At 40.7% G+C, this 12,405-nt stretch overlaps 1 protein-coding gene across 1 annotated transcript in view; it reads left to right on the top strand.

Moving 5' to 3' along the window:
- RYR3 (ryanodine receptor 3) overlaps positions 1–12,405 on the top strand; it is a 1,295,770-nt gene that overhangs the window by 687,848 nt on the left and 595,517 nt on the right. The window contains 2 exon segments of the mRNA XM_063948019.1: positions 290–531; positions 7,444–7,636. Of these exon segments, the coding sequence (XP_063804089.1) occupies positions 290–531; positions 7,444–7,636 (435 nt within the window).

The following is a 12,405-nucleotide window of genomic DNA, read 5'->3' as shown; positions in this document are numbered from 1 at the left end:
CTTAACGATCCACATGGACTACGATTGGGAACGGTAACCTATGCTGAGCGCAGCCCGAAGCAAAAGCTGACCTTTTGACCTGTCGACCTAGAACATCGACCTAGAGTCCCTGTCGACCTAGTTACTGTCGACCAATAGTGGTCACCCTAGACACTATTGACCTTAAGTGTGGTCGACCCTCCATACCACACCCAAATACAGCAGGTTAGTGTCCCTCTTGGCCAAGTTTACATTCATCATGAAATTCTGGTTGACTTGGTTTTTTGGGTTCTTTTTTTTTTTTTTCCAGCATGAGACCAAACATCTTCCTGGGTGTGGCGGAGGGGTCAGCACAGTACAAAAAGTGGTACTTTGAGATGATCATCGATCAGGTGGATCCGTTTCTGACACCAGAGCCAACTCATCTACGCGTTGGCTGGGCTTCAACGTCCGGCTATGCCCCTTATCCTGGTGGAGGGGAAGGATGGGGAGGAAATGGTGTGGGGGATGATCTTTTCTCCTATGGATTTGATGGTCTCCACTTGTGGTCTGGTAAGTGTATTCAGCTACATATCTTTACACTAGAAGAAGTGGTCATTTAAGTCTCATAGCTTACATAGATATGATCTCTTTATTGTTACTAACATTATTAACATTTACTTATATAGAGGTAACAGTTTCCGTTTTGCTTTACAATTGCCAATTTACAGTATATACAAAAGAGGATAATTATTGTGGCTAAAAATCACAAATGAGCACCAGTACTCTTTCTACTGGTATGTCTGTCTCGTCATACACATCAGTAGCTGTTCCCTGTTACCACTGACAGACAATGGGGTCAGATTCCTTGCAGTGTACCAGGAAACATACACCATGCTTGCACGTTGTCATATGAAACTGTTTTTGGTACTTTGTAGATAAAAAGCGTTTCCTCACATAATGCATGTGCTCACTGAGGAGTCACACAACACCCAGTTATGAGGTCTCAGTCACTTTTGTACATTGATACCTTGTTTCAACCATAGGGATCACACGTGCTTATTGTCAATGAGTGCCATTACACACGCTAAACGGTAAGATCGATTTTATTTTAATCTATTGCAAAACCAGGAAGGAAGTGACACACACAGGGCATGCTAGGTATCAATTTCCATTTTGTCACCTTCTACATAAATAAAGAAATAAACCATTATCTTGAAAGTGCTACAGACACAGAGTAATGTCACTTACATTGCTAAACTTTTTAAGCAATAGCAACGACTATTTCCATTCGGATATTATTGAGAATGTACAGACTAAGGGGGTCATTCCGAGTTGATCGCTAACTGCCGTTGTTCGCAGCGCAGCGATCAGGCTAAAAATCTGCATTTCTGCGCATGCGTATGCACTGCAATGCGTGCGCGTGACGTGCGGGTACAAAGTCCTTTGTGGTTTTGCACAGGTTCTAGCAAAGCTTTCAGTCGCACTGGCGGCCGCAAGAAGACTGACAGCTGGGTGTCAGCTAACCGTTTTCTGGGAGTGTTTGGAAAAACGCAGGCGTGCCATGGAAAACGCAGGTGTGGCTGGGCGAACGCTGGGCGGGTGTGTGACGTCAAAAGCCATCCCACCAACGTTAGAATCGACGCACACGAAGAGTAAGGCTGGTCTTGTTCTGCACAAAATGTTTTTGCAGGTGCTCTGCTGCACAGGTGTTCGCACTTCTGCAAAGCGAAAATACACTCCCCAGTGGGCGGCGGCAATGCGTTTGCACGGCTGCTAAAAACTGCTAGCGAGCGATCATGACCCCCTAAGTTAGTAGTTTCTTATTGCTAAAATATTAATAACAGAAATTGCGTTGGTTGTTAATAATAATAATAATAATATACAATAAGACATCAAAATGGGTGAGTGGGATTCATGAGGATGTTGGTGAGATTTGTACGGAGGAGTGTTTTCCTCTAAATTGTCCCAGTCTTTCAATCTGTAATCAGCTGTTCCAGTAATTACCTCATCCTCGGAACATACAGGGAGGCTGTAATCTCTCCATCCCCACCTCCCCGGTGACAACTGTCATGCCCCCCCATCCCCTCCCCCCAACACTCAGACTGGCTGGATATGGACGAGCACTACATGCTTCAGATTGTCAGAGCCGGTCCGGCATTTTTACCCGATACTGGATAAAAATCTTCCTCACACACTTGTCTGTAATGTCTGATAAAGGGTTGTGGTTTTGTTTTTATTTGTAGTGATTATAATTTGTGGCGTTGAATAAAATCCTGACATGACCAGATTAGCAAAACAATGACACAACAAGCAATGTTTCTTAGGTTATAACATGACACTGTCTTTAAATGTATATGTGTGTGTGCATCATACATGCCGACATCCTGGCTGCTCTCTCCGGGAGAGAGCAGCCAGGTCGGCTCACCAGGGGGGCGGGGCAGGGTTATGACACTCATAGGGGGTGGGGCGGAGGCGGAACAGGGGCAGGTGGAGGTGGAACAGGGGCGGGGTTATCACAACATATCATTTAAGCCACGCCCCCTGTTATGTAATGCCGCAATAACCGGCATTATACAGCAGGGGGCGTTGCTATGATGACGCGATTCAGCAAGAATCACGTCATCGACTGCCCGGACCGCCCACTTTACTCACTAAGTGGGCGGCCGGGCAGGGGGGCCCCTAAAAAATCGGGAGACTCGCCTGCTCTTCCGGGGGGCCGGGAGGGTCACCCGATTTTCGGGAGCCTCCCGCCCATTCCAGGAGAGTAGGCAAGTATGGTGTGCATGTATGTATGTATGTATGTATGTATGTATGTATGTATGTATATATGTATATATATATATATATATATATATAGTGATACAAAAGTCATAGTACTGCCTTTTGTTTCAAAAACTGTGTCTGAAATGGTAAAACAGAATACTCCAGTAAGGTATGCGTGAGGTGAGCTATCTTTTAGGGTATGTACCGAACATGGGTGCCATCTTGAATCTAAGTCAGTCCAACGGCGGGAATAAATAGCACTCACGGGGTGTATATAGCAAAACAGCTGGTATATTTGACGTTTTGGAGCATCAGCTCCTTCTTCCAGAAAACACCAGACAAACACACACAGAAATCTTACCCATTAATATACCTCAGCAGGAGGTTCAGCGCCGCTCTCCCCTCCCGGATGCACCGAAGATCCGGATCCACCTGAGATGACCCACTTCCGGGTGAAGGCTTCCGGACATTGCCATGACAGCGCCACGGCTTGCGCTCCAACCTGGGGTTCATCATAGCAACCGAACGCCGTCGCGCCCTATAGGTACAGGAAAAACAGCGTTGAAACACATCCCTATTACCAACACATAAAATACATATTAACATATACAAAATGGACATTATTCGAAAAAACAAATATAAAGTATGTATGTATGTATGTATGTATGTATGTATGTATGTATGTATGCGTGTGTGTGTATATATATATATATATATATATATATATATATATATATATATATATATATTCAAAATACCACCGGTGGTATTTTGAATTTATATACATGCTTATATTTGTTTTTTCGAATAATAATCAGGACGGGGGTATTTAGGTGAGTAGATTATGGTTTATGTTTATCCTGATGAAAATGTTTTAAAGAACATTGAAACGTTGATCACACAGACCCTGTGCCTGCCTCGTTTGTTCCTGCGCCGAGTGTGCCGCTGAAATTCACCTTGTGTGTGTGTGTATATATAAAAAAAAAAAAAAAATATATATTATATATATATATATATATATATATATATATATATATATATATATATATATAAAATATATATATATATATATATATATATATAGAAACATAGAATTTGACGGCAGATAAGAACCACTTGGCCCATCTAGTCTGCCCCTTTTTTTTGTTTTGTTATCTTTTAGGCAATCTCAACCCTTTTTGAACCTTAACTCTTTGTAAGGATATTCATATGTCTATCCCAAGCATGTTTAAATTGCTTTACAGTCTTAGCCTCTACCACCTCTGATGGGAGGCTATTCCACTTATCCACTACCCTTTCTGTGAAGTAATTTTTCCTTAAATTTCCCCTGAACCTGCCTCCCTCCAGTCTCAGTGTATGTCCTCGAGTTCTAATATTTCTCTTCCTTTGAAGAATGTTTCCCTCCTGAACTTTAAGACCCTTGATATATTTGAAAGTTTCTATCATGTCCCCCCTTTCCCTTCTCTCCTCCAAACTATACATGTTATTTATATATATATATATATATATATATATATATATATATATATATATATATATATAATCCAGACAATAGGCACTCACCAAGTCTTCAATTATGCATCCTAATTAATAATAATATTCAAGCTGTAGAAAGTATATTTTTGAGATGGCGCATTTGCTGCATGTTAACCCTGGATTGGTGTGATGCAATGTTTGACAAAGGTCTTTTTCTGACCAAAATGTTGCAATGCTATATGGCTACAGCTTGAAGATTATAATTAAATATGATGCATAATTGAAGATTTGGTGAGTGCCTATTGTTTGGATTGCATGGACCTGCACTATATATATATATATATATATATATATATATATATATATATATATATATATATATATATATATATATATATATATATATATATATATATATATATATAAATATTTACTGGCTGACGGTATACCAACGCTGGAATCCTGAAACCCGGTGAAATACCGGCGGTCGGAATCCCGACCGCCGGCTGGAATCCCCAGTTGGGTGGTGGTTCACGCTACCACCTGAGGGGGAATATAACCCTGTAGCGGCCGAAGGTTGCCACCGGGCCTGAAGCTTGGCGAGCGCAGCGAACCCACGAGGGGACGCGCTGCACTCGCTGCAGGTAACTAAAATGTGTGTGTGCGCGCTGCAAGCTAAACTATATATTCAGTATATCTGTGAGTGTTTTGGAGAACACATATTATGAGCATCACATTACAATCCACTCATTTGCATACTTATTAGTACATATTATATTTTGCCCAGACGGCAGTATGCTGTTTCCCTCTGGGTATAGATGAAAAGGAGTCACCACAGAGTTCAGAGATTAACACATTTTGGAAGCTTGGAAGAGAACACTAACAGTTGGAGGGATTTAAGCAGGGAGCTCTGTTCATAAAACAACAAAAGATAATTTCCTGCACATAATCCACAGTCTTTAAGTACAACAGCTGTGTATAACTGGAAAGCCGTCAGTCTGCAGTCTGTAAAAGGCTGTAAAATGACTCAGGGATTTGTAATATTAAATATGACTGTCATCGGACTACCTATTTGTGAGGAGGAAAAGGAGACATTGTTCAGGCTCTCTACCTACGCTTATTATTGCAGTGAAGAGGTCACTCTGTACATTCTCCATTGAATATTAGTCTGAGGTTTATTTGTATTTTTTTATATCGCTTTGAAATTTAGTGTGTGTGTGTGTGTGTGTAAATATTGCCGCCAGTGTCAGTGCAAGTGTGTCCTTAGATACATAGCCATCCCCTATTGCCACCCATCGCAGTGCAATTCAGTCGCATGCACAGACTGAAAACGTTGTCTGCTTGCGTTTGATGTTGCCACATATCAGGCCAAGTGTGTTTACTATGTGCCTCTCCTGGGCACAGTGTATATGTTTGCAAGTGTATAAAATGTAAATGTGGATTCTAATAGGCACAATTTGTGTCTGGTGCTTTTTAGAATTTTGTGTATGTGGTGAGCTTTGTTGGTAACAATAGTCACGTATGGACACCGCTGCATACACAATGATTATAGGGGGTATTGTAGTGAGGCTATAAAATGTAAGCATAAATTCTGTACAAACCGTTTTTTTCAAATGCAATTAGTAACACTGTCAGTAAATGTTCTGCTTGGCCCAGTGTTCCCTAGTCCAGTACGGCTCCCTCTGTTCTCTTTGTTTTCTTTCTTTCATTGTTGTGTTTTTGCATTCCTCTTAAGATTGTGACATACTTTCCCTTTTGTATCTTTCCTCTGTTAACTTTGAAATGACTGGACACAAATTTACCGGCTTATTCAGGTTAGTTAGCAAATCAAAAAAGCAAGCAGCTGGGCAAAACCAAATGGCACTGCAGGTGGGGCAGATGTAACATGTGCAGAGAGTTAGATTTGGGTGGGGTGTGTGCAAACCGAAATCTAGATTGCAGTGTAAAAATAAATCAGCCAATATTTACCATGCACAGAAACAATATAACCCACCCAAATCTAAATCTCTCTGCACATGTTACATTTGCCTCACCTGCAGTGCATTATGGTTTTGCCTAGTTGCTTGTTTTGTTTGGTTTGCTAACAAACCTGAATAATCCCCTTAGTCATAGCTCTCTTGCTCATTCCCAGTATTCCGATTACTATATTGCTACTCCTTCCACCTTCTATTCTTTGTATACCTGTACTACCACAAATGGTAGCAGAGAAGTCACATTACTCCACTGTGTCTACCTTGCTAGCAGGATCTGGTCCTGTGATTACCAAATGTTGTGTTGCTGGTCTCTGCATTGATAAATTAGACACAGTAGTTAATTTCCTTATATAGGGCCTGGGCCGTAGTTGTACGATATAACACAGCTGCAGGAGAGCGCCTGTGCTATACCATACAGCTAACACGGTAATGTAGCAGGAGGCGTCTGGTGTAAATAGACACCTCCTGTCTGCTTCCGTGATCCACTGTTGCATCTCAAGACACACCATCGGTCACTCTGCTGGACCATCGGTCGTCTGAGTAACATTCAGGTTGATCAGATTTCCATCTCAGATCTGCAGCCGAAGTCAGTAAATCTGTGTTGGAAGACCCAAAAATGGAGTTTACGCGTTTCTGTTTTGAGGAACGGAACCAGTCGCCGCCACCTTCCCCACCCCCAAACACCCCAAGCCTGTCAAGCATCCTGGGGCTTAGGGTGCTTGACAGGGACACAGGACCCGTTCTGCACATTATCAGTGTTCCCACCATCGGACTTATACACTAAACATTGGGTTAGCGTACAAGTCTGAATCAGGCCCATAGTGTGATATATAGTTGAGTTTGTTCTTTATTGCATGTTGCCATTATATATTACTACTTAGTATAGATGCCGTGTATTTTCCGTATCATTTATCAAAGTTTGTCATTGAGCCCAATTCCCTAAATTAGAACATCAGTGGTATTTTAACATTATTCTCAATCGTATGTTTGCTAATTTAAAAAAAGTCAGTTCTATTTAAGTTCAGATGTGGCAGGTGCTACACAATTCACAACACGGCATTGTGCTCTTATTGTGGTGCATTGACGTATAATGTAGAAATTAAACTAAGTGCTTTGTACGTTGACTCACAGAAGAGAGGAATGATTATGATGCTATTTGCAACCAAATTGCATGGTTACTTTGTATATGACTTTTCTTTCAGTAGATAATGAAGATAAATGCTGTACTAAAGTGAAGGCCTTACTATTGTTCTATCGTTGCGGTATATAGGTCGGGTACCCAGGGCAGTGGCTTCAAGTAATCAGCACTTATTGGCTTCTGATGATGTGGTCAGCTGCTGCTTGGACTTAGGAGTTCCCAGTATATCCTTTCGCATTAATGGGCAGCCGGTCCAGGGCATGTTTGAGAACTTTAACACTGAAGGCCTCTTTTTTCCAGTTGTAAGCTTCTCTGCTGGAGTCAAGTGAGTAAAATTTCCTAAAACTTTTGTGTTCTTCATCCATACAGTATGTGTTGCACAGTTCCAACATTTTAAAGCAGTATCCAGACACAATTCTTCTGAGTTGATGTATCGAAGCACATCCCTCGTGATTCAGTCTTGGAGTACTACAATTCCAGTAATATCTACAGAAATTGATTTAATGTGTTGTTTTTTTTTAAATATATTTAAAAAACTCTTTTACACTAGACATTTTTAAGGAATGCAGATTTAAAACCTGGTACTGTCCCTGCAAATTAGGCACAGTTAAGAGTTAATATAAATACAATATTTGTGACTATCAGTTTGCATTTTAACAACTTGCACTTACGCAAACTGTTTATTAAATAGAATTTTATTTTATTTAACCAAACTCGCTTTATATGCTGGTGTGAAATTGTGTTGCACATGATCTGTGCAGATTTCCGTCAGATACAGGATAATAAAGCAGGTTACCCGGTGAAAAGTTGTCCAGAACTGCACATAACACTGGGGCAAATGTATTAACCTGGAGAAGGCATAAGGAAGTGATAAACCAGTGATATGTGTAAGGTGATAAAAGCACCAGCCAATCAGCTCCAATATGTAAATTAACAGTTAGGATCTGATTGGCTGGTGCCTTTATCATCTTGCACATATCACTGGTTTATCACTTCCTTATGCCTTCTCCAGGTTAATACATCTGCCCCATTAATAGAGAAAATAAGCGCTTTTAGGAGTGTAATAGCAGAAAGTGGTGAGCCAAAAACATGTGGGTATATTTAAAACCAAGAGCACTTATCTGGTTTTATCAGTATTTCCAATGGTTTGTTGATCAATTGAGATTCACATGTAAAGAAACAAAACGAAACATAGTGTGTACTGTTTTCACAGAGCAATGTCATTAACTCAAAGGGCCATATATTAGGGAACCAGCTTATTCCCAAATTGCATATATTTCACAGCCCAGACATTTTAAGATAAACAAATTAACAATTTATTACAAAAGACATACAAATGGCTGCACTAAAAACGTACAAGATATAAGAGCAAAATTAGGCTTATCTGTCCATCTAAAAAGGACTCAGCAGCAGACTGTCCCGATAAATAAAATAGCCAAAATATATGCGTACAAGAATTTTAAAATTCAATCGCTTATCTGTCCATTAGAGGAATAATAAGTCCGTTCAAGTGCCTGGACTTCTTCATCCCCTTGAAGAAGTCCAGGCACTTGAACGGACGAAACGCGTTGGGACTTTACTGCTGCTGCAAATTCCTCTAATGGACAGATAAGCGATTGAATTTTAAAATTCTTGTACGCATATATTTTGGCTATTTTATTTATCGGGACAGTCTGCTGCTGAGTCCTTTTTAGATGGACAGATAAGCCTAATTTTGCTCTTATATCTTGTACGTTTTTAGTGCAGCCATTTGTATGTCTTTTGTAATAAATTGTTAATTTGTTTATCTTAAAATGTCTGGGCTGTGAAATATATGCAATTTGGGAATAAGCTGGTTCCCTAATATATGGCCCTTTGAGTTAATGACATTGCTCTGTGAAAACAGTACACACTATGTTTCGTTTTGTTTCTTTACATGTGAATCTCAATTGATCAACAAACCATTGGAAATACTGATAAAACCAGATAAGTGCTCTTGGTTTTAAATATACCCACATGTTTTTGGCTCACCACTTTCTGCTATTACACTCCTAAAAGCGCTTATTTTCTCTATTACGTATTTTTGTTGTTAAGTGTACACCTTACACTTATTTTGTATTATGAGCAGCTACTCTTAAAGGAGATAAGGAGTGTCACTTTTAATAATTAATACAGCACATTTGTACTTAAGCGCCTAGGTCTCTGCTATTCTGTGTCTACATCTGCCCCATTATTTATATTCATCTTAATCTGGTGCATCTGGCAGAGTTGGCCCTAGGCACAGGCAATATATGCAAATGCCTAGTGGCATCTAGAAAAGCATTGGGGCATCTGGGCAGGCTAGACATATAAGCTCAGCTGCGCCAGCTCCATATTTCAGATGTCCCGGCTGACATTGTCTGTCCTCCGATGGGATGTACAGGCTTTCCAGCACTGCTGCACTGTTCCCGTTCATATTATATGTCAGGCGGCAGAGCAGCAGCAGAAAGCTTGTACAGCCAAGTCCCAATCATACAGCTTCTGCAGCTTTCATCAGTGTGACGATGGAGTGACCAAAGGTCATGTAAGCATCATTGACAGCAGAGAGAGTGCCGCAGAGAAGAGAAGCGTACAGTAGTAAGGCATTAAAGGTAAGTAAATTATGAGAGCTTGTTAAAGAGATACAGTAGGTTGGGGATCAGATTGCTGGAGACAAACAAGGGGTATAGATTTGAAGGCCAGAGACAAACAAGGTGGAGATTTGAGGGTTGGAAACACAATAGGATGAGAGATTTGTTGACTGGAGACACACAAGGGGGAGAGATTTAATGGCTGGTGATGCATAAGGGGGAGATAATTGATGGCTGGAGACACAAGGGGGGAGAGTTTTAATGGCTGGAGACACATAAGGGGGAGATCATTGATGGCTGGAGACACAAGAGGGAGAGATTTGATGGCTGGAGACAGTGCACCCTCTGCGTCCCCAGCCACTGGCTGTCATGAGGCCACGCCCATTTGGTGAGGCTACACCCCCTTTGAAGGTGCACAAAGTGTCCCGCATTGCACCAGCCAGAATCTTACTTAGGGCATCAAATTGGTCAGGGCTGTCCGTACAGCCAGGTTATTGTCATGGCAAAGTGGACGAATGATTGCTTCCATTACCCCAATCACTGTATGTCCCAGTCAACATCTGGCAGGTGTTCAGGATTGGTAGCCCATATGAACCTATACATATGTTTTTTATCAGAGTGTAGTGGCAGAGCTTTCTGTTACTGTAATATGTAGATAACTGGAAGCGGGCAAGTGAAATGAGTGGAGAAAGAACACCTCACCAACTGAGTCCTAACTGCTGGGACCTCTTAACACAATTATTCATAAATACTAAAGCTTGTTATTTTAATGTTGTAGCATGAATTATAAGGAGTGTTTTTCCATGATTGAGATGTGGCCACTTACAGTTCAGAAAACGTATAAAGGGCTCCGTGCAATAGTTTTTTTTTTTTTTTTTTACTTTTGTCAAGTCCTAATGTAAACTCGTGTCCCAAGGCAGACTCTTTGCCCTTGTAATGTCACCAGTCATGTAACATGTAACACAGACAGTTATAGCTAGCAGTATTTTAGTTGTAAATAATGAATGAATAAAGTGATCCAAATCTATTAGCAGGATTTTGGGGGATTTTTTTTTTTTAAGTAACGGTTCATAATCGGACAAAATGTGCTGATAAAATGCTCCGTATAAGCAAAAGATTGGGTCATTCCTCGGCACAGTAACATGTAGATGATTAAATAGATTAAATATTATATCATAATACTAAATACTAAAGATAATATAATAATACTAAAGATAAATATATCTAAGAAGAGTAATATAAAATGCTCACCTTGATGTTCTACCAACTGTTAATGGATACGTTTCTCAGAGATCCCTGTTTTTTGTCCATTTGTATTCAAACAATAAAAGACAATGAGGCACATTGGTCAATACCATCCTAAAATGTAGTTAAGATAAAATTCCTTGCTGTTTGTCTGATGAAGTGAAGAGAAGTTTCACAAAACATGTTATAAGTGGTTATTTTTAAAAAGTTACACTCCAAAGACAAAAAGACATGGTCCGTTTTCCCATTCTGATGTTGCAGATTGTTATTTTATTTAACACTGTAAGCTTGTGTTTTCTGTGTGTATGCCATGTGACTTTTTCTTGTGTTTTATGTCTTTCACTGATTATGACAACATCTATTTCCATTTTATTATGGTAATATCTTTTATAGAAAATAAGGGTTTTTTTCCAGTGAAGGGAATTTTATTGCATGCAATTGATGATCACCTATTACTAAAGAAACTGATCTTCGCTAAATCTGAGTATGATACTTCACAACATGCGTCAGCCTCTTGTAGCTTGTTAACAACAGGACAAAGTACAGCAAACTTATCCATTAAGAGTTGGTACACCAGCTAACATCAGTGGCTCACTCCTCCCTACTCCCAGTGGCAGACATGGGGCCTATTTCACAGTTGTATGGTATTGCACAGCCACAGGGAATCACCAGTGCAGTACCGTGCAACTACTATACTAATGCTGCAAGAGGAGTCCGAGGAGAAAAAGACAACTTCTGACAGCTTCACAGATCTGAGTGTATTGGCCTCCATCCTGCTTGTGAGGCCAGGAAATCGGAGTCCCCTGACGCAGATCCTGGCCTCGGCACTCTCAGAAAATGGGGGCCAACCCGCGACTAAACGGCTGCAGCATGTCAGTCATACTACAACTTGGGGGAACTGCGAGGGGCAACGCAGGACCCATTCTGCGCATGCACAGAGCAATTCCTGTTCGTGTATAGACCAGCAACAGTCAGAGTTGTATGCAAATGCGTACTTTTCTGATGATAGGGCAATGGTTGGCAGGAGGGACATGTGCCACCCAGGTAGGACCCAGATTGAATTCTTCCCAGGCCAGACCCAGCTCGATGTATAACAGGGGCATAGTGTTGGGCCAATGTCCAAATCCCATCCCTCCCAAATCTTGGGAGGTACAGTATTTTGTATATACTGTATCACCTTTTACAAGGTAAGCAGCTTATAAACAGCTTCCGAGATATATTTACCTTTAGAACATACTGTATTACACCATTATATACCTTC

Source organism: Pseudophryne corroboree, chromosome 12 (assembly GCF_028390025.1).
Source record: "Pseudophryne corroboree isolate aPseCor3 chromosome 12, aPseCor3.hap2, whole genome shotgun sequence".
NCBI classification, from domain to species: domain Eukaryota; kingdom Metazoa; phylum Chordata; class Amphibia; order Anura; family Myobatrachidae; genus Pseudophryne; species Pseudophryne corroboree.
This window is presented reverse-complemented; position numbering and strand designations above follow the sequence as displayed.